Here is a 25,025-nt window from a genome sequence, read left to right on the forward strand (position 1 = left end):
GCACATGACACTATGGGTTTTCATATCCTGCTGTGGAGATGAGCAAAGGCAGGAACTCTCTCTGTAAAGAGCAAGATTTTGAGATAGGAGAAACACAGGCTGTCTCTGGTCACTCATGGCTTCTGCTCTCTGTCTCCAGGAAATGAATGCATGCAGCCTGCAGAGTTTAATTCTCTTTTGGTTTATTACTATTTAAAAATCAGTTTTTGTATCCCCTTCTACAGAGGCTTCACCTTCCAACAGAACATACAAAAAATACACACAATAGAAAAAAAAAAAAAAAAAAAGATAGGTAGGTAAGTTGCTTTATACAAACAGGTCCCTAAGAACCCAAAAAGGCTAAAACAGGCTCGGTTTCAATAGAAGCAGGCCCATAAATAGGCAAGAGACTTCATTCAAGTAAGGAAAGAGTCATCCAACCTCACCTAAGATCCTTTCTTGCTCACACTGAAGACAATGGGAAGATTCCCAACAACTTCAGTAGAAGCAGGATTGGGATTCATCAGAGCCAATGGCAAACTTTTCTGCTCCTTCCTTTCCAAGGCACTGTCTCTTCCACATGGCGTGCAGCCAGGGAAAAATGCCAGTTTTTCTGGCTCATCCCACACTCATGTTTCAGTTGTTCACTTCTACAGGACATCTGAGAACAGCCTTTTATTTTCTCTTACACTAATTGCAGCAAACTTTCAGATTACAACAGTACTGAAGAGAAATTCTGAGCCCAAGAGCAAGGCTTGTTTGATTCTTTAAGAGCCAGCAGTCAGTCTGACAACTTTGCAGAGGACATGTAAAAGTTGCCTGGAGAAGGCACCAGTTTGCAGACACAGCAGCCAAAAAGCTATTAGCAAGCATGAGACTGATTTATTATAAAAGCACTTACCAAGCTCACTATGTGACTGCAGGAAGGTCAAGAGCATTTATGGCTGCCAGTGGCTGCATGAAGTGACTCCATGGTCCACATGGAACCCAGGAGCTGGGATTGAGTCACTGGAACATTAGTGAGACACCAGTTACCTCCTTCCTTCAGCACATCTCAGCTCAGAGCACTTCCAGGTCTCCAAAATGGCAATACAAGTAGAGAGGCCACCCAGGAAAAGCTACATAAACCTTGAGAGCAGATCAATAGTGCCAAGCAGTCTTCAAATTAATTTAAATATTTCATCTTTTAGGAGAAATGTGGCCAAATGTTTAACTTTGCACTGCACCTGAAATCAGTGACGCCAAACATTTGTAGCAGAGCTCAGCAGCACAATTGTGCAACATAATTCGGCACGTCAATCAAATCTTGAAAGGTTCTTACCCAATGGTTATAATCTCAATTTTATAGATGGGAACAAAACACAGGAAGAGGCTAGAGATGGCACAAGGTGTTAATTCTTTACAGCCAGCCAGTCAGTATCTGCTGCCACAGAGCAAACTGCTGTGGTTTTTCACAAACATGCTGTAACCATTCCAGCCATCACCACAACCCCTTACAGCCAGGCTTCCTGCTCCTCTACTGCACCACTTTGCAGTTATGTCACTGCATATATTTAAGTTGGGTTGTTGTGTTTTTTTGTTTGTTTGGGTTTTTTTGTTTATTTGTTTGTTTGTTTTCTTGTCAGCCAAATAGTTCTCTAGTTTGTTTTATAGCTAACAGTTATTTGCAGAGCTGCACACATCTGAGTAGGTACCACACTAGGACAGGAATGTATGGAGGGTGAACACATCAAGGGAGCAGGCAGGAAGAAATTCTGCCAGTGCTGCTGCTGCTGACTGCAACAGTAAGTATGGACTCAGGCTGCAGCTCAGGAGCTGCCTCCCTCTGGGTCCCAGGCTCAGTGCTCCAGAACACTCTGCCTTCTTCCAGGGACACGGAGCAGCAGATTGGGCTGAAAGCCAAATCTGGTCCCAAAGGCTCGTTCACAACTGCTGAAGGATCTTGTTTTGAAAAGGATGTTCAGGATAAAAAACAGGACTCTCTCAGGAGACATGGGAATCTTCCAGAATCAGTTTTCCCTTTTAAGTTTTCCTATGTTGTTGTTTCTTGTTTGTTTTATTTTCCCTCTTTACTCTTTTTTTTTTTTGTCTCTCGGGGTAGAACTGAGAGCATAAGCTCAAAGATTCACTGTGAGCTTATGTTCTATTCAATTAAAACTCAGGTACTGTGCCCAGGCAAAAGGTGAATGGTAGAAAGCTGGCTTAATTTACATTAAAATATTCATAATGCTGTTAAGGTATATTCATAATGCTGAAAAAGCCAACACATTTCATGGGTTTGTTTGGCACTTGCTCTCAGAGTTTCTGCCATGCTGAACAATTGAAAATATTTGATCCTTTTTGTGGGTTATAAAAACCTTTCCTGTTTAATTACTTAAAATTTTGGTAGCTGTTTTTTACTTTGTCCATTTATCTCTCATGAAACCCAAAGAGAGCTCTTGCTCCCCATTCATTCTTCCAACACTGAAGTCTGGAGTTTCTTTGCAGTTTACTTTGGCATCTACTTCCTCAAGCAAGCACCTTAAAAAAAAATTAAAGCTGAAAGTGGTACCCCACTCCAGACTCAAGACATAAATTCAGATACTGATTTCTAGGAACAAAGATTTAGTGAAAAAACAAGACACTAAAATTACAACAGAGCCTACAAAATCTAGGTTAGCTTTCATACTATCAATTCAATTAGTTGAGTTAGACATTCAGTTACACAACTCTTCTATTCAAGTCATTCCTTACTGCTGACAGCAGTTGAGGGAGGAACAATAATTCAGGGAATATATGGGAAATAACAAATATTCCCTAAGTCACTGGCACTCAAACAGGTCTAAAATTGTGACTGGGCATTTACAATTATTGAAAAGATTGGCAGGAAGACCAACTCCACACCATCTTCTAGTTCTAGGCTTTAAAAACCAAACAAAACAATAATTTTCCCCAACATATAATACTTTGCCCTACTATAGTTAAGGCACTGGATTGAGAGAAGGAAAAATCTGCGTTCAATTTCTGGTTCTGCTATCAATTTCCCACGTCATCATGGGCAAATCACTTCAGATTGAGGGCTCACACAGACCATGTTACCATGCATTAGGTGAGCCACACTAATAAGCCTGTTTGCACACATCTAGCACATGACAAATGCAAGGTAATGTCACTTCATCTAACTCAGTATGGAGTACATTCACAATAAATTGCTCTGCCTTGCATTTCTTGAGGATTAACAGTACATAAAGAAATTACTTCAGGCAGCAAAAGAAGCCTGATGATAAGTCTGTGGCCCTACTTTCAACACAACACTTAAGCATGCATGCAAAGAGGTTTTTAGTCCATCTTTATTTCACTCGTTTACCTAAAAGCATTGATTATTTTGTCTATCTTTAATGTTTAGATTATAAATGGCTGAAGATGTTTTCATCATACCTAATACAAAGGAGTATGAGCCTCAGTGGAGGGGCTTCAGGACTCCTGTAATACAAGGAAAGACTACAGCTCTGATTATCAAAATGTGTATGAACTTAAGTTCCCTTCTTGGCAGAGAAATGCACTGACTCAAACATTGGACTGCAGTTCTGCCAAAGCAGATGACAAGGAAAGGAGGGCTGGCCAAAACAGAGAACCATTATCTATACACTTACATGTCAATAAAAAAAGTCATGGAAACAAGTTAAGTGAGGTTGCAGCTCAGGGCATGTTAAGTATTTCCCTCTGAACTCTGAACTTGTGAGGCTGAGTTTTCTGTTTGGAACTGCCTTCTCTTCTATAAGAAGCAGACATTTCCCAAAGTACAGAATATAAAGAATTTGCATGTAGATTAAATTACTATACAAACAAAACAATATAGCCCCAAAGAAGCAAAAAGTTCTGAAAACACACCACTGCCAAAGATCTGCCCAATCTACTGCTGGCACTAGTCTGCACCAATCTCTTGTGTTGGTGCAAATCTCTCCCATTTACACCAGGATGATCTAGAACTGCCATTTCAGGATTAACTTCCTGCCTAATTGTTTCTCTGTCCACTAGACTGAGAAGTAAGTAGCTTTCATTCAATGTGTTCATGACAACTTAGTAAGCATTTTCTTTGACAAGCAAAATGCACAGTTAGTGTTTTAGTAGGCTTTTTTTTTAGTTCAAGGCTTTTTTTCATTTGTTTCATCAGGTCAGATTCTGTAGCATTCAGTTTTAAACCCAGATACACATGGCCAAAATTCAACCCACTAGTAACACAGCCAGTGGAGATAAATGTAGGATGAAAATATCCTATACTCTAGACTTGTTTTTTGGAGTTGAATTTTATGACTAGTGCACCGTCCTTGAGTGCATGTAGGAATATTAGGGACACAAACTTCTCTTTCTGAATACATTCTCAATTCAACCCAAATTTTCCTGGTGGCTTAAATACAAGCTGTTATTAAATCAGAGTGACTGCAGTTGCATTTGCTAATCCCAATGAGTTATGTTGACTGGAAAGCCTGCTCTATCTCAACTTGCTTGGCAGTTTACCAGGTTGCCTCATCACGGTCTAGATTTGTGAGGTATTTTAAAGTGTTTTGTTACCTTTCTGAAATGTCCTGTTTCTACTTGTTAACTAAGCTTACCAGTACAGCAATAGCAATTCCATGAAGCTTTACTTGGAAAGTGGGTTGGTTGTTGCTCTTTTTTTCCCCTTCTAAATGAGACTCACACCTATTCCAGGGATTCTGGGGGAAGATGAATGGAGAAGAATATGTTCTTCAGTCTCCCAACATAGATTAATAGCAAAACATCAAGTCCACTGCAACACGCTCTCAAATTTAGAAAGTGCTGGTGCTATAAAGAGAAAGCCACTGATTATTCACCCTTGGTTTATAACACTCGAGAGCAAGTACAAAAGTAGCTTCTCAGAAGAGAGAAACTGGGGCTTCTAAGTCTGCAGAATTTAGAACATCGTTCAAAAAATCCTTATATTTACAAAAGGCTTTATAATTCTAACATTAAAAAAAAAAACAGGAATGTGTCTTATTTCAGTTACGGACTAGCTGCAGGGTTTTGATTAGGAGCACCTGGGCAAAGCAAGTTGTGGCACAACAGCAGTGTGTGGCTACCCTCATGTTTGATACAGATGTAACTCCTGCAGAGGATGGAGGTCCTGCCCTGAGGTAGCCTATCCTGTTCCAGCACTGCAATAGTGATGGAGACAGCTATTGTTTCACAGAATGCACATTTGGTGTGGGTCTTGGGCTCTTCCAAGTGGCCCTTCTAGAAACATTCAGTACACGGAGCAACTTAGCTTACCAAATCACTGCTTAAACCATTGGTTGTTAACCCTCACAACAATTGTGATGCAGAGAAAGCTCTTTACAGATAGGAAACTAAGGAGTAAATTCAGTGACCTGTCCAGTGTGACCTTGAGCATCAACAGCAGAACCATAATTATAACTCAGAATATTCCTAACTCCTAACCCTGTGTTAAACAACATTTATACCTGGATTTGGTACATAAAGACCATGACAAGTTATAAGGGAGGAAAGGGAGGGCCAAGAAAGGGCATAATTTCTGTACAAGTGGTATTTTCAGATTAAGAGGAACCTCCCAACATCCTAGAGCCCAGCTTCTTTGCATTTTGCAATCAATTCTTCCTTAGAAATATGTTGCTTGCAATTCCCATCTCTTACAGTAGAAACCCTTCTTTTTGGACAAGAAAGGAGTTAGACTGGCTTTTGCAAACCTGACTAGAGGCAGATCAGGAGAGCACGACTGTAGCCAAAAAGCCCAGATCACTGAGAATACAGTACAGTGCAGAGAGGGATTAATGTCTTAATTACTGGCTCTCATTTGCACACCTCTTGGACAGGTGGCTAAATTGCTCAAAAACCAGACAAAACGAGGGGATGCAAAGTAACATACTAACTTCTTTAATAGAGTCCAATCCAATTAAACCAAAATCACTCTGTGAACCCCTGGGTTTATTCACACTAAACAAGTCAGTGGTACATAGTGTTAACCCGAAGGCTGATTGTGTTTATACCCTAGGTCCCCACATGAAAAATGAGCACCAGTCAACCAGACTGCAATGGTATTTTTTTCCTTCCTTTTTTTTTTTCCTTTTTTTTTTTTTTCATAAAACTATGTATTTCATCGACTTAAAACAATCAACTAGCCAAGTTATTAATTATGGTACATCTAAAAAAAAAAAATAATACTAACCCTAATGTGACTGCTGCTTTAAGAGTGCTCTGTGTATTGCCTTAGACTGGCTTTTCAGTAGCAATTCACTACAACAGGTCCTAAAATAATAATAATAGAGAATTAAAACCTGACAACAAGTTTAATGGTTAAAAGTAACAAAAAAACCTGTTCTGAGTGGTGATTTTCCTCAGCAGTTCAGTCCTGCTGCAGCACTCACAGCCTCACAAATAGCAGAAGGGGTTCAAATTCTCTCACCTTCTTTACATTTTCTGGTTTTAAAAGGACAACTGCATTGTGACCTGCTAGGTACCATGGGGCATTTTGCTTAATATTATATTCAATAATGGGTCAATAATGGGTCTGTTTTTAAAACTTACTGTTTTTCTGGGGTAGGTTAGGGAAGATGGGGAATAGAGAGAGAACAAAAGCATAGCTCCCTGTAGCTGTAGCTCCCCAGGTGCCTCAGTCACCAGGACTGTCTAATTTTCACATCACTGCTGGCAACTTCTGTTTATTCTAGAAGATCATGACAAAAAGCCAGCAGCAGCTTCTAAAGCTCCATTTGGTGTTTTAGGTCATGTCTTCTTTTCAAGGTCACCATCTTCTGTAATTTATCAGCTAAGAAGCATTTTCTCCCTCTCCCCAGTGAAGGTTTAAAGGTGGGGTAGGGCATGAGACAAAGAAGGAAGCTAAAATGAATAAAAAATCCTCAGCTATAGAACCCAATTTCATTATTTCCTCTTTCATTCACAGCATCTCATCATTATAGCCAGACTGCTGCTTTGCTTTGTTAGGATCAGACCGATCTCATTTCCCCTCTGGCCCCATCGGTTGCTGGTCGACCTCTGGATCCACTAGGGATGATGCAAATGCTGACTGGACGATCTGAAACCCAAACGACTCCAGGAGAGACATGTTCTGTTGGGGTGAAAAGGGGGATCCTAGAGCAGGACCTAGGTCCCCTAATGGGCCACCAAGGGCCCTGACGTGAACTTTCTGTATGTGTTTGTTCAGATAAGACTTGGATCTGAAAAAGCTGCCACACTCAGGACAAGGGTACTTCTTCTCTCCTTCTGTCTCCATTTTGTTTTTGCTGACTGCCATGTCACACGAGAAGGACCCATTGGTGCTCTGTTTCTCAGGAGTCTTGAGGTCACTGGTGTCAGAGAGGTCTCCGTATGAATCAGAACTCTCAATCGGGTCCGAATGTGAACATTTCTGGCCTTCTACAGGAAAAAGAAAAGAGAGAAGCTTTCAGAATCTTATCTCCTAAAAAAATTACTTAATGTGCATTCAAATAGATGACACTGGTTCCTACTTGATTTAATTAATGCCTGTCATGACAGAATGATACACACTTAACATCACAATCCCTCATATTCTAATGCCCTTGACCATAGGTCCTGTTTACAAACCACCAGGCTGCTATTAGAGCAACATCCAGGTTTTTATTATGGATTTGTCATGATACTGAATGCATCCATAGTGGGTCTCTGGTTTATATAATACTTTCTTGAACCCCAAACATGTCTCGCAACATTTATACCTCAAGCACTATAAAGGATAGACTTAAAGGATAGACTTAATGACAATTTTTAAGTCCCTCCCACTCTTCTGAAACATTGTTGATACTTTTGGAAGAGACTCTAGAAACCTAATTAAGTGTTACATGCTGCGGCAAGATGTGAAGAAACCTGGAAATACTCAGCAAAAAGAGCAGTGAGCTACTGCAACTAGTTCTGAGGAACTCTTTTTTACAGCCTAAGTGCAATGCTGTTAGGAGTTAACTTCACCATCTGAAATTGTTCCATCTGTAAATACTGTAGTGTGAAACAGAAGAGAGGTTAGGGACACTATTTTAAGTCATTTGGATACATATCCTGGCAAAGCCATTGGTATGTTTGGAAGTGCTCTCCACTCTCCCCTGGCAGTAAGCCAAGAAAGTTTGTCCACACTTTTTGCTCAGCGCATATGAATGAGCGTGGGAAACCCAGGCTCACTCCCTAAACAAGTCTGTGAATACAAATAAGCTGTATCTACTATTAACTCTAAAAGACCAAAGAACCACTTGGCACAACCCAAAAGACAGATTTGCTCTGGGCTGGGCATTACAAACCAAACAGGATATGCATGAAATCAATACACCACTGAGCTGGAGCAAATCTCTTGTTAAGTCAGCACACCACCCAAAACCAAAGGGCTTCTGTAATAACTCTATTACGACTTCAACAGAAAAAAAACTACACAACTGTAGCTTTCTGCTGGCAAAGACTTTGTTTAATCCAACTTGCTGTGTTCTCCTGGGAAGGAAAAAATCTGACTTTTGGGGACAAACATGGTTTTGAAGAATTTTCTGATGTTTCAGCTTCACCAGAAATACTGACAGCTCAAACCAAGAAACAAAAAGCAAGCTATTCTGCATAGATTAACACACAGCTTTACATACTCAGAATCTAAATACTCTTTAGCTGTTCTTACAATATCTCTTTTCTGGTTTTGTTCTTCCCCAGAAGTTAAATCCAAGTTAAAAACCAAAAAAAGTAACAGTACTATTATCACCCCCTACCTCTCCTCCCCAATAACAGCATTAAAAAGTGTAAGTTTAACTACAGATTAATTATGTCTGCTCAACAGCCTGAGGATGAATATTGCTTTCACCACTCAAGAACCTTTATGAACTGAATTCTGTGGCTCCCTTCTCCTTCATGGAAAATCAGGAACATGGTTTGGTTGACATGAGATTTAAACATAGCAAGACTGCGGAACTGCCAAGAATCTGCACCCCTCAGGCAAAATTCAAACACTGGCTGTTACGGGGAAGATGGTCAAGATATACTAAATGTGGCTTTTTCAATCTCTAAAATCAAAGAAGTTGCCAAAAATTCACGTACCCTTATATGCCCATCTCCTTCCCTCAGACTTCTCAAGTCTGCTATCTAAAGACAGGTATTGCATACTATGCCATGATGTGTGATTTCTCCCCTAAGCATCTCCCTAAGAATCTCTCCAGTGGTTTTGCTGACCTTCTTCCCTCCCCTTTCTCATGCCCAGCCCAGTCTCCCACAACACAAAGTTTTGCACAAAGCAGCAAGCTGCAGAGCAGTGAGTCTCTTACCTTTGATGCCATAGGTCCTGACGCAGTGGAATGCTGCTCCCCCATTCGGGATGGACTCCTGGTGCCTGGAGACCTGGGGAAGGGGAACACCGTGGTGGGTTTTAACATGGACCTTTAAGTAGGAGGCAGAGGAGAAACCTAAACAAGATAAAAGGAGATGAGATCCTGCCACCAGCAAAGACACACATCTGCCTTCCCTGTTCTTTTAATCTTTCCCTTGTTCCTGCTCCCTATTACAAAGGTGCCATTATGTTACCCTGATTTCTGGTTACCTACAACATGCTCAGGTAGGACTCCTAGACATTGTCAGACAATGAATGCAAAGCATACTTTTCATTAGACTTCATTTGCTTTTTGGAAGCCATGATGAAAGAACAGCCTCCTTGAGAAACAAATCCCATGTAAGCAAAATTAGCAGATGACACAAAGCTTTCTGGAAAAGGCAGAAGAGACATGATACAAAAGGGCACCCAGGTCTTGTCACCATTTTTGTGCTATTTTAGTTACATTAATTAAAAAGCCCTTCATCATCTGCTAATATTTCGAAAGACAGTTCAAATGAGTTTATTTTACACTGTTAAGTTTTGAAGGAATGCCATTTAGTAACACCCCTCTTTGATATTTAGTGTGCTTTCCCCTTCGGTTTCTAGCATCTACAGTGGCTACTAGAAGGCAGAAAACAAAAAGTATTGAGTTTTTAAGGTATACAGTTTTATTCTACAGTAATTTTTTGAAAGTATCTCCTTCATTCAGCTCATCCTGACTTTTAAAAAACATATTAAAACTCATATATTGTCTGATATTAAAAAAAAAAAGTAAATTAAATTTCAATATTTCTGTTAGTTCTGACCTCTAAGCCAAACTCACTGAAATTAAAAACGTATTTCAAACAACTGATTTCTGAACAAAACAGTTTTTTACATTTTTTCATGAGCTTTTTAAAATTGTTTTTGAAGTCTCACAAATACAGCCTTTTTCTTTAATGCAATAAATTATCTCACATATATTTTGTAATATTTCTAAATTCAGACTTGAATAACATTTGCAATTAGTACTAGTACATTTGGACCACATACAAGGCACAAGGAGGACAGTGTTTGAAAGACTTCCTACACAGGTAAGCCTACCAACAACCCTCTTAATTTTGTCATATTTTGAAATCAATATTATGGCACTTTCATGTTAGAAACATTTTAACAACTGAGAACACAAGTTTCACCATCACAGACACAGAGCTCCAGATTCCCTTTCTGGATAGAGAAAACCCAAGACCTCAGGTTTTTTTTAAAACCAATACAGCATTTACAGCACAAACCCTTGGAAGAGAACTTTCATACCAATGCTTCACTTTAAATAGGAATAGATACACTACTGTAAAGCCATTTCTATAGTGATATACTGCATTTACATTTGATGATATATAATAATATATTAGGAAGGATGCAAAACCAATACTGGCACAGCTCTCTGGGGTGGATTTTCTGACAGCAGCTGTTAGTTTCAGGTGTTGAATTTAATAACAGAAGTGGCTTTACACTGGAATTCCCTGTGCCTATCCAACAGAATATCACTCTACCCAGACTTTTCTTAGAAGTCAGGATCGAAGTGTATTCAGGGATTATTAAGAACTATACATATAGGATCTTCAGAGCAAGACAATTCCACAGCAACCTGCTGAAAGGGAAAAAGGGCAGGTTGCTGAGAATGAACATGAGAGAGTAACTGTAGAATTGTAGAACTGAGTTGAAAAGTACAGAAAAGTAGATACATTACAACTGAAGAAAACAAGAACATGTAATTCTCAAAATACAATGGAGCAGAATCACCCAGGTCAAGTCATCCAGAGAATTAATGTAAGGATATTATCCTCTGAAATAATGCAATACCTACCCTCAGACACAAAATGTTGGACTGAATACTTCACTGGGTCACAATATATATTTTTTCCAAGTACCAAAAATTCACTGTACACATGGAAAGAACCAGTGTTTGGTAGAGAAAAGGACCCAATGTACAGATATAATGGTGAACTTCCAACTAGAACGTACTTCTCTTATGTCATAATGTGTCTAATAACCACATGCATGCTGAGATGAGCCTCTTTATGTGGCAATGCATTAAAATCTCACTGCCAACTGGTAAAAAAGGACTACACAGAGGAATTCAGTGTTTTTCTGTACTGCAACTGACACCGGAAAAACTGAAGTTGTAATCTCTGCTTTACAGTGCTTTTTGTGAACTCTGCAATTCTACTTGTAGAGTGTATCTTTTTATATAACAAAAACTGCCTGCAAAGTGTGTTAGCTCCCCTTTATGCACTTGGCAGAGGAACATGTGAGTCATCAACTTCCATCAAAGCAGTAAGAATGCCAACTGTTTCATAGGAAACTGTTTAAAGTGAGATTTTTCTGGTTTGTTTTGATCCTATTTTTTTTTTTCTGAACGACTCAGCACTGGCCATTTTTTTTTTCCACCAGACCTTAATTATTAATGCCTGTCCTAAGAAGATGGGGGATACACAGACAATAATCCTTCACTTTTAAAAAATCTCTTTAAAAACAGAGTCAGGCTAATGCAGCGGATAAAGTGGCAGTGTTTTTCAAACAGGGAATGTATTTATTGTTTTACCCATACGTTTTTATCAGCTTTGCAAAGCAGATTATTTCTTCACACTAGAGGAACTAAGATTAAAAAATATGCATAGAGAGGAAATTACCTGCTCTATATAAATGGAACCTATTCCTTGATCTCTTAGATAACATAGATAAGGAGACAGACTATAGAAATAATTGCAGGATGCTCCTTTTAACAAAATTCTGATTTAGATTTCACTGGAACATCTGGAGAGTGTGTCTTTCTTTAAACAACTCTGTATTCACCATGGAATATCCAAGAATTCATCTTATTGTTAAAAAAAAAAAATCTAACTTGTGATTGGAATATTTACCCTTTTCCTAACTAATTAGATTTCTGTGAAACAAACAATGCTTATGCATCTGAAACAGAAAATGAATCTTCCAAGTTGCAGATGTTATTACAAAATACCAGTTCCAGACTTGCCATAGTCATTAATCTCTTAAATTCTTTGAAAAAGCCCACACAAGCAAATAAAGTTCCTAACGACGGTACTAGCTTATGTAACAATAAAGCAGGAGCAGGTCTTTTTTATATGAACTGATTAAAGAGAATTTGTCTTAAAAAGTGAGGATTGAGGATTCGTTTTCCTAAGCACATTTTAGATGAATTCTTTTAAAAAAAACAAATCCTAAACAAACTCAGAAAATGGCAGAAAAAACCCTCAACATTGTACAGCTTCCCTTATTAAACAAGATTTAATTGCTTCCATAAATATGCTAAGCGTAAAGATTGTAAGTAAGAAAATAACCTGGAAAAAAACAAATGACAGATAGTAATTTTTGGACATTATACTATCATTTTGTAGAGTAAATAAATAAATAAAATCAGCAAACAGGTACATGTATGATGTGGTAAACCAGTGCCTACTGCTCTCAGCCAGGTACTGAGTTTGCCACCTTCTAAATAGATTAAACTCTTGGAACATGAGACACTTGAAGTTCCATGGAAGAGCCCTCATTCTGATGGCATAAATTGAGGGATTCTAAACTCCATCTTTAACACTAGGAACGTTCACCTGGGTAAGAGTCACCTTTTCATCCAGTCCTTTGTTTTTTTGGTAGGCCAAGGACCAAAATTCTCTCTACAAGCAGCCTAAGTATTCTTGACAATCACTATATCAGAACTAGTCAAATTCCAGTTCAAAAACACACCAGCCTGTTAGCTGAGGGCAGAATTAAACAAAATCCCACTGCACAAGCACCGTAACCACGGGACAGTCACAGTCAGGGGGATGGTGGGTAGTTTCTGACTGCACCAAAGCCTATTAAATAAATGTTTCTAATCCAGAAATTTTCCACTAGACTTCATCTTACCAGGCTCTACCCTTTAAAAGATACCTATTTACAACACTGAATATTGTAATTTGACTCTAGAACACTTTGGATTAAAAATTATGCTGTCATGGATGAATCTACATGAATCTACAATCAAAATTCACAACATATAACAATGAATTAATCACACAGTTGTTTGACAAATCCAGTCTGTAACTTCGCTTTCCTATGCATTTTAACACTAGGTAGATAGTTAAGAATAATTCAGCAGATTAACTATGTTTTCTAAGTGCTGATGTAAACTGAAATTTATAACAGACTAAATTCTGACAACACATATGAAATACACAAAATTATAAGAAGAAAGTAGTTTCTTAAAGGTTGTGGTACTACAGGTCCCCCCTCCTTCTATAGAGAGGCGTGTATTTTATTTAAATTTCCATTGTACATTTAAAACTGTAAAGTGTGAGTAAACCATTTAGTCATTTTATTGTTTAAATGCCAGATCGATCTTTGTCATGCTGGCTGAATTTCGAAAGAGCTGCAGTGACATCCAGTGGTAGTTAAGTTGAAACTCAAGCTTGTAAATCTTGGAAATAAGACAATTCCTCCCGACCAACATGAGTTTCTGATTGGCATCACGTTCAACTGAAGGAGAGCAGGATAGCACCTCGATCTTGAATAGTGTCTTCCATGTTGTTACCACAAAAAGAATCAGGATAAGCTTAAGCAATTTTTCAGAAGATGAGCCTTCAGCTGAAAAGGAGGCCAAACTTCCATTTTGCACCATCTACCTGGAGCTTCAGAATCTGAAGCTTTTCAACCTAGACGCCTTTTCCATTCAAACTGTTAACATCACTCTCAAGACCTCACAGACTGTTCAACTACTGGAAATACTTCCTTTGCAATTTAATGTCTCTCATTACTGATCAACTCCTTATCATCCAAAAGCTCCCTGGAAAATCCTCACATTAAATATAAAACAGATTCATTCTTTCAAAAGATTTCACTTCTCTTAAATTATAAAAGGAAACACACATCATAAACAAGCAACTCATCAGAAAAAACAAGATCTCAAAACACAGCAGCGACCTCTTCCTACACTTGCAGTGTGAGCCAACAATGTATTCTGAAGTTGTGTATTAATCATTCAAAACAAATACACTAATAAAAATCAGGTTTTGAGCTTGCCTTACATGCCACAAATCCTAAATTTACCACTCTCTTCAATTGAAGAGTACCACAAACAAATGGAAAAGCTTCAAAAGCTCTTAAGTCACATGGTTTAGTTTTAGGTAGTCCTGCAAGGAGCAGGGAGTTGGAATCAATAATCATTATGGGTTAATTCCAACTCAGAGTATTCTATGATAAAATGGATTTGTACAAATAAAGGTAAAGTACGTTTCTAATGCTCTTCAAAAAATTTGTTTTAGAAATGTAACTTAATACAGAGAGGGTTAAGAGGAAGAAGCATCTTGACTCTACTGCTGCACCAGGAGGTTAAGCAAGATTGATGTAGTATAGTAGAATTCTTTTATTTGTGGTACAGTGTATAATTTTCAGTTTGGTGTATATTTCAAAGATTCCTCTTTCAAACTGAATGCAAGTCTAACCAGGCATAGAAAACAAAAAAAATGTATGTCAAATAGCAGCAAGGCAACATATCACGATTATTTTGTAGGGATCTGGCTATTTCGCAAATAACTTAAAGCTGTCTAGAACTAATTTGCTTCACATTTAAACTGAGTTTCTTCAGGAATTATCAGCCTTGGAAAAAGGCAGACCTACAGCTCCATCAGTTTCAAGGTTAAGCCTTAAATAAGAAAAGCAAAGAATATGAACACGCATGTGGTGTAACCTCCTCCTGTTGCAGACAGTCACAGAGCCTTACAGCTTCCCTCAAGCGTTGTCCCAGCCCACTGAAATAAAAAAATAGTTTCTTCATTACCTCGGTTACAGATAGTGCAGAAATTGCTTGGTCCTTCACTATGCTTCTTCAAATGATCTGCCATATATGCTGCTCGCAAGTACTTCCCACACACCTGGCATGGAACTTTGTCTTCATGACATGCTAGGTGTGAGCGCAGTCGGTCACGAGTGGCAAAGGAAGCATTACAAGTCTGCAGGTATAATGAGAACCATGTGACTCATCAACTCTGCTAAAAGCACTGATATTGTTGAATATTTGTAGTATTCTTTAGAGTAAATACCTTAGACTCTGGACAAACACACAAATGACATGATGCATGAGCCATTTTCCCACAAATAAAACATTCCAATTACCAACATACTGCACAAGATGTGATTGATATTACTATTCAAAAGAATTAAGAAAGAAAGCAACTCTAATATACTACAGACAGTAAAGCTTAAATCAAGATAGAGCTGTAATGCCTTAGCTTCTCTCTAAGGATGAAGATACTAAAACTTTATGTAATATTTAAAGAAATAGCACAAACCACTTTTATTCCATTTACAGTAAATTCTGCAATTTCATTGAGTCATTACAAACACTTTAGGCCACTCAAAACATCCTCTCTCCTATCTTCCTAAATTTCACTCTTTGATCAATCTAACTTCAGCACACAGAATCCCTTAGGAGCAGGATGATATACAAACAAAGCATCAGAGAACTGTCTGGGATGAGCATATGACAAAAGGCAGTAAAGAAGCCATCCACAGTTGCAGTGCAAACAAACAGCAGAAGTGAAGCCTCAGAACTGAGCAGGTATCAAAATAACTGCATGACACTGTAATCTGTTTATAACTCACCCCTCCCTGATCAAGGTATCATATTCCACTTAATACTGTGAAAGAAGCTTGACTTGGCATAAGATGATATTGATTCTACTTCCCCATTCCCCAGACATAATCCATGAGTGAAGGCTCCCTCCCATGTTTTTAATAATACCAACTGGCAGGCATGCAGGTGTATAGCCTGCTACAACAGCCTGGAAGTTCTCAAAGACTTGCTTTATGTCCAACACGTGAAGGAAAATAAATCACCAGCAATACACTGTAAAAGTCATTAAAGATATAGTCTGAAACCATTGCTCACAAGTTCAAGAGGAAAAACAAATGCAAACATACAACAGAATGATCAGGCCAAGTGGGCAACAGTGGCATTCAAGAGTGTACAGTGTTTTGTTTATACCACCTTCAGAGAAAATAATGCAGCTAAGATGTACAACCAGAACCCCCTAAGAGATAATATGAGACTATTAAGTGACTTGGGAACTGGATATATCATGTGTTTTCAACCATCAGTATGTAAGTAAAAAACTGTTTTAAGAGATAGACTTGCTATAGTAACAATCCTAGTAAAATTACAAAATTATAACTTCAAATAAGTGAAAGTGATAATACAGAAAAGGATAAACCATATAATTTTATATAATTCAGTTAATCAAGAGCTTAATCAAAAAAACACTGAAGGCAGCTGAAAAGTACCTATGAATTTCAACAGGCTTTACACTCCTTCAGTCCTGTGAGATGCTTAAACATGGTAAACTCCCACAGAGCTGAGGCTACTCTGCAGTGAGCACAAGACTTGGCACCTCAGAGGATCAGGACTTCATGAACTTAAAAAGATAACAGTAAAATTATCTGGATTCCTGTGATACAGTTTAACTAAGCTCACCAGACAAGGATTCATAAATCACAAGTAGTGAAGATTAAGAGGCAAATCCTTGAGCATGAAGGATTTCTCTTAATTTGAATCTCAGTACACAGTGCTGAGCAAACCAGATGCAGCTTTCACTTACTAAAATGTAATTAGAGGTAAACACTCATAGAAGGCAGGATTCCAGCACTGATACTTATCAATCTGCTGGATATCAATTAAAGATACATAACTGGACAATCAAAGGCGACAGCGAAGAGATCCATCATCAATAAGTTTAAAAACACTGAGCCACAGTGAGCGTCCATACAAAAGCATTAGGAGGGCATTAGTTGATGAAGCAGACCAGAGACAAACCACCTAAGTAAAAGGATGCCAGAAGTAAAACTATTATCTGTCCCATATGGAACTTATCAAGTTAAAAGCTTAGGGAAAGGCAATATAATAGCTGCTGTGTTTGATTTCTCACTCTTGCTGCAGAGTTGTGCAAAGTTCACCTCTGGATAAGCCATATAGTAAATATAACTGCAAAGAAGCTTAAAAAAAAAGAAAAAAAAAGTCCAGTGGAGAAAGCAAGAACCAGTTTAGCTGAATCATAACAATGGGAGACAGGACTAGATTTAAAGAAAACCCCAAAGTTAATATTCAAATAGTTAATATTTATAAAAGGTATAGAGCTAAAAAAAAGATTTATTTTACAAAAGACGTGAAGTGCTAAATGAGTGCTAAGTATTTATCATTAATTGTTAATTGTAGAAGAAAACTCTCCAGTGCTTTCCTATCAACATTGCACAGGTATATAAATAGATCAAAAAGAATATATATAAAGTTTAAAAAACATTGTTTAAGAAATACCTCTTGAAGTTTCAACTTTTCTATGGATGTGGATGTCTCTGAGCTTATTCCATGGTGGCTGCCATTTTCCTGCTAATAGGCAGGAAGTAAGAGAAATTAGGACAGGAAGAAACTCATTCTGCATTGAAATAAATGGGAAAAGCACTGGACTGGGGATGCCAATTTTAGGTTTACTTAAATAAAGATATCTTTTTCCTTGTCAAAAGTTGTGCTTTAATTTAACCTGCATTTTTCTCTTTTTTATTTAAGTTGCCAGAAGAACACGTCTCTGGTCTCTGAGAAGGAGCAAACTTCTGTTTTCTCCCCTTGTTCTTTCACATCCACAGATTTTCAGATCACCATTTCCTTCCAAACTGCAGCCTAACTTTCATACCATTCACGCTCAAAAACCCAACAACCCAGTTTCACCCCTTCCCCTGGCTAAACTATACCATTATGGACAGAGAACTACTTTTCTCTTACCACTAGAACTCAACTGTCATTAAAAATAATAATAATGAAAAATCACCAGTGCAACAATCCAGGGAAAAGATCCAGAGACCAAAGAAACTTCTTTGATCCGATTTCTCAGCTGCTTTGGCTTTATGGAAGCTTTCCCTATTCTGAGTCTATTTTAACAGTAATGAAAAAGCTGGAATCAGGTCTTTGTCTGGCATCAGGTGCTACAGGTGCTGGAACTTAGGAGGCTTTCAACAAAGTGGTTGTGAAGCACAACCATTATTTTAGGGGATGAGTGCAGGATTACATGCTGAGCACTGAAAACTATAGTTGTTGCAGTGATGTTCAGCCTACCATTGCCCTGCTCCTCATAGCTTCATTTTATTTATTCTGAAGTTGGGTTGACACCTTCACACTTTTATTTTGTTAGGCCAAAATTGTACCATGATGCCACATCAGCAAAACAGTAGATATACACTGGTTTACCAAGACACGAGGGCTCAGGTAAATGGCCAGTGAATTTCTTTAAAATCATAACAGAGCACTGCTTCCAAGAATGCCATTACAATAGAGGATTCTGGAAAGCTTTTCTGTTTACTGACAGAGTATTTCTCTTTTGCAGTAAACATAAAGCATGACAATAACAGGAATTTTCTCAACAGATTCAAAAAGGATGCTGAATGCTGTTCAGACTGCTCTCACAAGGAGCCAATTTGCCAAACACAATTAATGGAAAAAGATAATGGAAAATGGGGAAACAACATGTCAATATTAAGCTATTTTCCTTGTTAGTGGCCAGATTCTGTGTTTCGATACATGTAATGGAACAGAAGTGCTACTGGTTATGAGATAACCACAAGGAAAACTTTATCCATTTATGCTTCAACTTTCAGATCTGAAACACATTCTCAGTGTGACAGCATGAGTGGTCTGTGTCACGTATCTCAGACTTGTGCATATTTAACAAGACTTTCTAAATCTGACAGGATATTATGAAGCATTTTTTGCAAAGACACACAACAGCTCTTGAATAAAATTTCTACATCAAGATTCACAAAAAATTAACTTTGCAGGGTTAAGCAAAGACAAGAACAAACTTAATAAAAATCAGGTTAACCACGAAGAAACCAGTCCTGAAAGATAACCTCAACTCTGGCTGATGCTTGTGACCAACAGCCTATACATTTTAACTGAAATGAACTGTGCACACAGTGTTACAGCATTTCAACATACAATGAGGAAGACTCCTTAGAAATTGCAATCACAAAACGTGTGCAAGGAGGCAGAAGTTGAGCTTGGTTATACAATCTTAGCTTCCATGTTTCTTGACTTTCTCCCTCTTACTGTATCCTCTGAGTCACATTTACAGAGTTTATGTTAATCTTAAATCAATCCAAAAACTATAAAAAAATATCAGGTATCAGCTGGCAAAGAACAATTCATATCTATCACCATTATTCATAAACTGTGTTCACTCAGTAACCTTGGTATCAACTGGCAAAAGACTGATGAGTTTTGTTCATTTCAGGACTTACTAATTTTTGTACTTCCACACAAATACAAGCTCATGGAAAAAAAATTTAGTTAGCTTCAGTTCATCCAACCAGACCCTGTTATCCCCAAATTGTGAAGTCTTTTTATGAGTGGAATTTTCCAATTTATATAAATTTGTAACCCCCAAATCATCTTAAGAAACTTAAAACCAATCTAAGGCTGTATTTAGGATATACAGTTAAGTCAATGTGAAGGCTCTACAGCCTGTTTTTCAAAGGTGCTGGGCTTTCACAGATCACATGGAGGTCAACAGATACCTTTAGATGGCTCTGAATGTCTGGAAAAACTGTTCACTGGATTATTAAAGTTACAAAATGTTTCAAAACTCAGAATTTGGAGGAAACATGGGAGAGGTGTGTCAAGATACGAGGGAGAAAAATGCAATCAGGAGGCAGCAGTCATGTAAGACACACTACGGTCATGAAATGTGTTTAACAATTTTAGAAGAAAAAAAAAACCTCTAACTTTCACTGCCTTTAAAGAAACTGAAAATGATCTTGCTCCAACTTTCTTAAAATAAATAAAGAAATCTTTCTTCACAGATCAAGCATGGTCTCCAAGCATGTTAGCCCAGGAAATGTTTTAGAAGTCTGCCCAACAACTATGTGAAGGCAGTGGATGATCGTGGAAGCTGCTTCTCAACTTTGATTTTAATTAATACTTCCAGGCACTTTTTAAATCTCTCTACAAATGAATTGCAAACTATATTTCCTGATTTTATATTTTAAACCCTAATGAATAATTTATTAACTGTGAAAAACTATATGCAATGTTATGACATTTTATTGCAAAGGATACAGTGATGCTGTTATTTACACTGTCCCTGGGATTAAAGAAAGCTTCCAGTTTTGCTCAGGGCAATGTTCTAAAGGCTATATCATAAAAAAATAGTATGTTGGCAAGTAATGGTAATTTACCAATTTTATTTGAAACTATTCTGAAAAAAAATGAAGTCAGCATTGGAGCCTCTGGTTGGCAACAACTGCAATTAAAAAAAAAAAAAAGGGGGGGGGGGGAGAGGAAAAGGCTTAGAGTTGATTCTTAACCCAGGGACAAGGTGGCTGGGTAAGAGATCCAGGGTGAGGCTGGAATAGAGCAGTAGGGAAGAACATCTGGCAGAAGGGGAGGGAGGTAAGAGGACCAAAGCTGCAGATGACACTAGGGGATGGGGACAGGAAGGATGTAAAGCAGCTGTCACTGTTGAACCCTGATATTTACAAATATTTATCCCAATTCATACATACATGGCATTTTTACCGATGCTTCAAAATTGTCTGCACACATAAATGCAATGCCAAAGATTCCCCACACATCACTCTAAACCCCTCCAGCTCCTACCTGACATTTGTGAGGTCTCTCTGAGGTATGCACCTGTTTGATGTGTCCATTCAAGTGGTCTGGCCTTAAAAGAAAATACACATAAGTACACTTAAAACAAATACTAAAAATAAACTCACCATTTTAACAAGAAAAAAAAAAAATCCCAATGGTGGATCTATTACAAATGTAGCAATATTAACTTGCCAAGAACCAGATTACCAACAGCTGGGACCCTACCTTGATAAGCACCCTCTCCAACTTGCTAAAAAGGCAGCATTTTCTCAAGAAGAAATTATGACTGAATGATCAGAGAAAACAGGAAATATAAGCTACAATTTACAAGCCTGCACGTCCTCCTTCCAAAATCCTATTTAGATCTTGACAGTCAGGGCACTTTAATTTACAGTTGCTGAATATTTGAAAATTCAGACCCTTTTTGTTTATGTCCCAAACATGGATGTAAGCAGCCAACTTTAAGCACCTCTGTGCAAAAAGACTGACTAAACTCTTGCGGTGACATATTTTCCACCAGCCAGATGAAAAAATACTGTCCTAACTCACAGCTTGGTGGGGAGACTGCATCAATACAAATAAAGTGCTCTGAAGGTCTCCACTAGAAGGTGCAATGGAAGAGCAAATTATTACTGAAGAGAAAAGTTAGACCATTCTTCACAATCAGTAAAGCCTACTTTGAAAAAGAGAGGACTGAATAGCTGCAGATTTTCCTGGTGGGAGTTTCTCCTAGTGGGAAGAAAGCTTTTCATTGTATGAGGCCAAAACTGCTTGGAAACAAGTTCCCCACCCTCTCCTCCCCCAACCTTCCAGCTGCGCCAATGAGAGGGCGCGGGATGGAATTCACGCACGGCAGGGAGAAAATAGACTGAACTTTGCAGTCAGGCTGTTAAACCTGATGCTTCAGCAAGTGGGCTGGAGCGGTGTAACCGGAAAGACTGGTTGGGGGTCTTTCCAGGTACCTCAAGCCTAGCAACCTCACGTGCTGCGCCATTGAGTGAAGGAAAGGATACTAAAATTCGACATCGCGCTTCCAGCTTCCTTTGGCTGCTCCTACGACTGAACACTGCAAGTTAAAGCGTCGCTACTTTTCATTCATACTTGGACGTTACAAAGATGTGTAGACATTGTTTTGTTTACTTTTGTAACAGCATCCCTGCCTTTTCAGAGTAACCCGCTGGGAAAAATGAGATCTCAGTATATATCTTTCACTTTCCCTTGTTGACAAAAACCTTGCATGAGCAACAGCAGAAATCTTTGAGGGTGAGTAAAAATAAGAAAAATTGGCAGACAATTCCAGGTAGTACTGTAATAAGAAAAACAGTTCCACTTCTAATTACAGCTGAAATATTTTATGACTTTCCATCACTAAACGTGCAGTCCTTATGTAGATTAATCCCTAATAATGCTGATTAAAAAAAAAAAAAAAAGGAGATTTTCTTAATGTATTCCAGTAACAAGTCCCTTTATCAAAAGGAGAGCTACCAGGGGTGCAATTCCTACACTTCTGTATCTGGGACAATTCCAGCCCTAGTAGCCTTTTGATTTCTTTCCCTGTCTCAATTCCTTTCCTCCTGTTAGAGCACACCAACTGCTGTAGAAAACCGACTGCTGCTACAAAAGGAACCCGTAGTGCATCCCCCTCCCCCCACTACTTCTAGTCTCAAAGCGAGCATCAAACCTCCAAAAAAGTTTCAAATTCATAAACTCAGACTATAAGATACTGCTAACACGACTACGTGTATCAAACTACTTATAAACTCCCACAAACAGCAAAAACAAAAAATCAGCAACATTAAATGCACGGATCTTACGTATGTTGCAGGGCAGAAACAGGATCCCCTTCAGAAGGATGTAAACCCAAAGGACACAAAGATCATGTATTAAAAGACACTTGATGCTGCAGCCTTTGAAATCTCACCTCTTCCTTCACATTTGGGTGATAAAAAACATTACGAACTAAGAGAAATGAAGGGAAGTTAAGAAAAAGAAAATTTAAAATGGATACGAGAAAAATAATAATCTTGAGATGTATTAATATTTTGCACTTCAACAGCACCTTCCAACTACCTAACAAATCAGTAGTCTCAAGACACTTGTGTGAGGCAGGTAATTATTTCAATACCCATTTCACAGAAGAGTCATTTGAGGGAGAGACTAACTGATTTGCCCAAGGACACGCATACACCAAGCCTGGGACAAAGCTGGGAATGTTACCCAGAAGCCAGCTGACTCCCAGTCCTCTGTCTTAATTACTTTTAAACCCTTGCAAGAGATTGTAGAATAGCATCCCAGCGGAAATGATGGAAGTCTCATTTCTCGAGACGTTTTAAAATGGAACAGTCAAACTATGTCTAAGTACAAATCATTCTTCTTTCCCAAGGGATAGGAAAGACAACTTCCTAGGTCTCAGTTTGTCTCTATGGGTCCCTATAAGCACTCTCTTACCTGGAAAAGCCTTTTCCACAGCTCTGGCAGATGTAGGGCTTTCCCACAGAGCCATCGTGAGATCGAACGTGATAGGACATCCTGTCTTTCCGCTTGAACCGTAAGCCACACACAGGACAAGAGTAAGGCTTTTCGCCAGAGTGCGACAGCTTGTGCCGATTCAGGTGGTACACGTCCCGAAAAATCTTGCCACAGATCTCACAGGCCACCTGTTTCCTCGTCCTGCTTCTTTTCCGGGGTGCATCGGGGTCATCCGGACCAGGGACACCATTTTCACCCAGTCTTGGGGGTGGGATGTCTATGTAGCCCAGCTGTAAGCTTGTCACCCCGTGTTGAGCCTCATGCTGACGAAGACGATTAGCATCCGTGAATACTTTCCCACAGAGGCCACAAGGCAGGATACCAGCCTCTCGCAGGCCCCCCGGGGCACCAAACATCATGGAGTCCAAGAGATTGGCTTTACGGGGACGCCCTCTGCCCCTCTTGGTGCTTAAAGTGGGGGCACTAGCAGCAACGTTCTGGAAGGGCGAGGCCAGCAGCGGTGGGGACAGAGGTCCTGCCACCATGGGCAGGCGGTCCACACCCTGCAGGACAGGTAGGGAGGACTGTGCAGCCGTGAGCGCAGCCCGCGTGGCCTCATCTTCAGGCATACCAGCAATGCCGTTGCCATTGGGTGCCAAAGCGGTACCGTTGGTCATGTCAAGAGGGAAGCCAAGGTCCGTAGCCCCCGGACGGAAAAGCATAATGTCAGGGCGTGCGGGGGGCACCAGGATCTGCACATTGGACTGCTTGATCACCTCCTGGCATATGTCAATCACGGAGCGCATCAGCAAGAACTTGGCGGCCGTCATGAGCTCCGGGAAGCTCTCCAGCCGCACCACGATGCGCGACGTGTAGGCGAAGTCCAGGATGTCTCCGAACACCTTGGAGCTGATGGTGTGCATCTCCAGCTCCCGCCCGCCCCCGGGGGCCCCGCCGGCCGCCGCCGCAGCCCCGCCGGTCGCTGCCGCCTCCGCCGCGCCCCCCTCCGCGCCGCCGCCACCTGCCCCGTCGCCGAGCTGCGCGCTGAACACCGACTCGAAGTACTCGCTGCAAGCGGCCAGCACCGCCCGGTGCGCCGGGAAGCTCTCGTCGCCCACGCGGAGGAGCACGTCGCAGAAGCGGCCGCCGTTCTTGCGCTGCTGGTTGAGGCTGTGCAGCATGTCGGCGCTGTGCCGGCTCACCTGGTAGGTGTAGCAGCCCGACGAGGGGCCGCAGGCGGCGGCCTCGCTCACCCGCTCCATGGGGCTGCGCCGCCCCGCTGGCGCCCGCAGGGGGCGCGCGCTCTCCGGCCGCCGGGCGGCGCGCGCCGCCTCCTCCTTCCCCGCCCCTGCCCGGGCCGACGGCGGCGGCGCGCGCTGCGCTCCCTGCACAGCGCGAGGGGATGGCGGGGGGGGGCGAGACAAAAGGCTCGGGCGGCCGAGGGGCGCGCGCCGCGCGGGGCCGCCGCGACCGCGCGAGCTCCGCCCGGGCCCGGCCGCCACGAGGCGCTGCGGCCGCGGAGGCCGCCGCGGGAAGGGGCGTGCGCGGCGCGGCTGCAGCGAGCCGGGAGGGAGGGGGGCTCCGGCG

The 25,025-nt window shown here is 40.2% G+C and overlaps 1 protein-coding gene across 3 annotated transcripts; it reads right to left on the reverse strand.

Annotated features, from left to right (window-relative positions):
- Positions 1–1,568: 1,568 nt before the first annotated feature.
- Positions 1,569–24,700, reverse strand: PATZ1 (POZ/BTB and AT hook containing zinc finger 1). 3 transcript variants are annotated; one of them, XM_051634232.1, is made up of 6 exons: positions 23,418–24,700; positions 20,976–21,039; positions 17,646–17,717; positions 15,117–15,288; positions 9,258–9,395; positions 1,569–7,368 (listed from the first exon to the last, which is right to left on the reverse strand). In XM_051634232.1, the coding sequence occupies exons 1-6, from the start codon at positions 24,698–24,700 to the stop codon at positions 6,950–6,952; spliced, it is 2,148 nt and encodes a 715-aa protein (XP_051490192.1). In that variant the 3' UTR covers positions 1,569–6,949. The 3 variants fall into 3 exon arrangements, with proteins under 3 accessions (XP_051490192.1, XP_051490193.1, XP_051490194.1); XM_051634233.1 differs by lacking the exon at positions 17,646–17,717; XM_051634234.1 differs by lacking the exon at positions 17,646–17,717 and having other exon boundaries at positions 7,266–7,368; positions 9,258–9,330.
- Positions 24,701–25,025: the final 325 nt, after the last annotated feature.

Source organism: Apus apus, chromosome 16, assembly GCF_020740795.1.
Source record: "Apus apus isolate bApuApu2 chromosome 16, bApuApu2.pri.cur, whole genome shotgun sequence".
NCBI classification, from domain to species: domain Eukaryota; kingdom Metazoa; phylum Chordata; class Aves; order Apodiformes; family Apodidae; genus Apus; species Apus apus.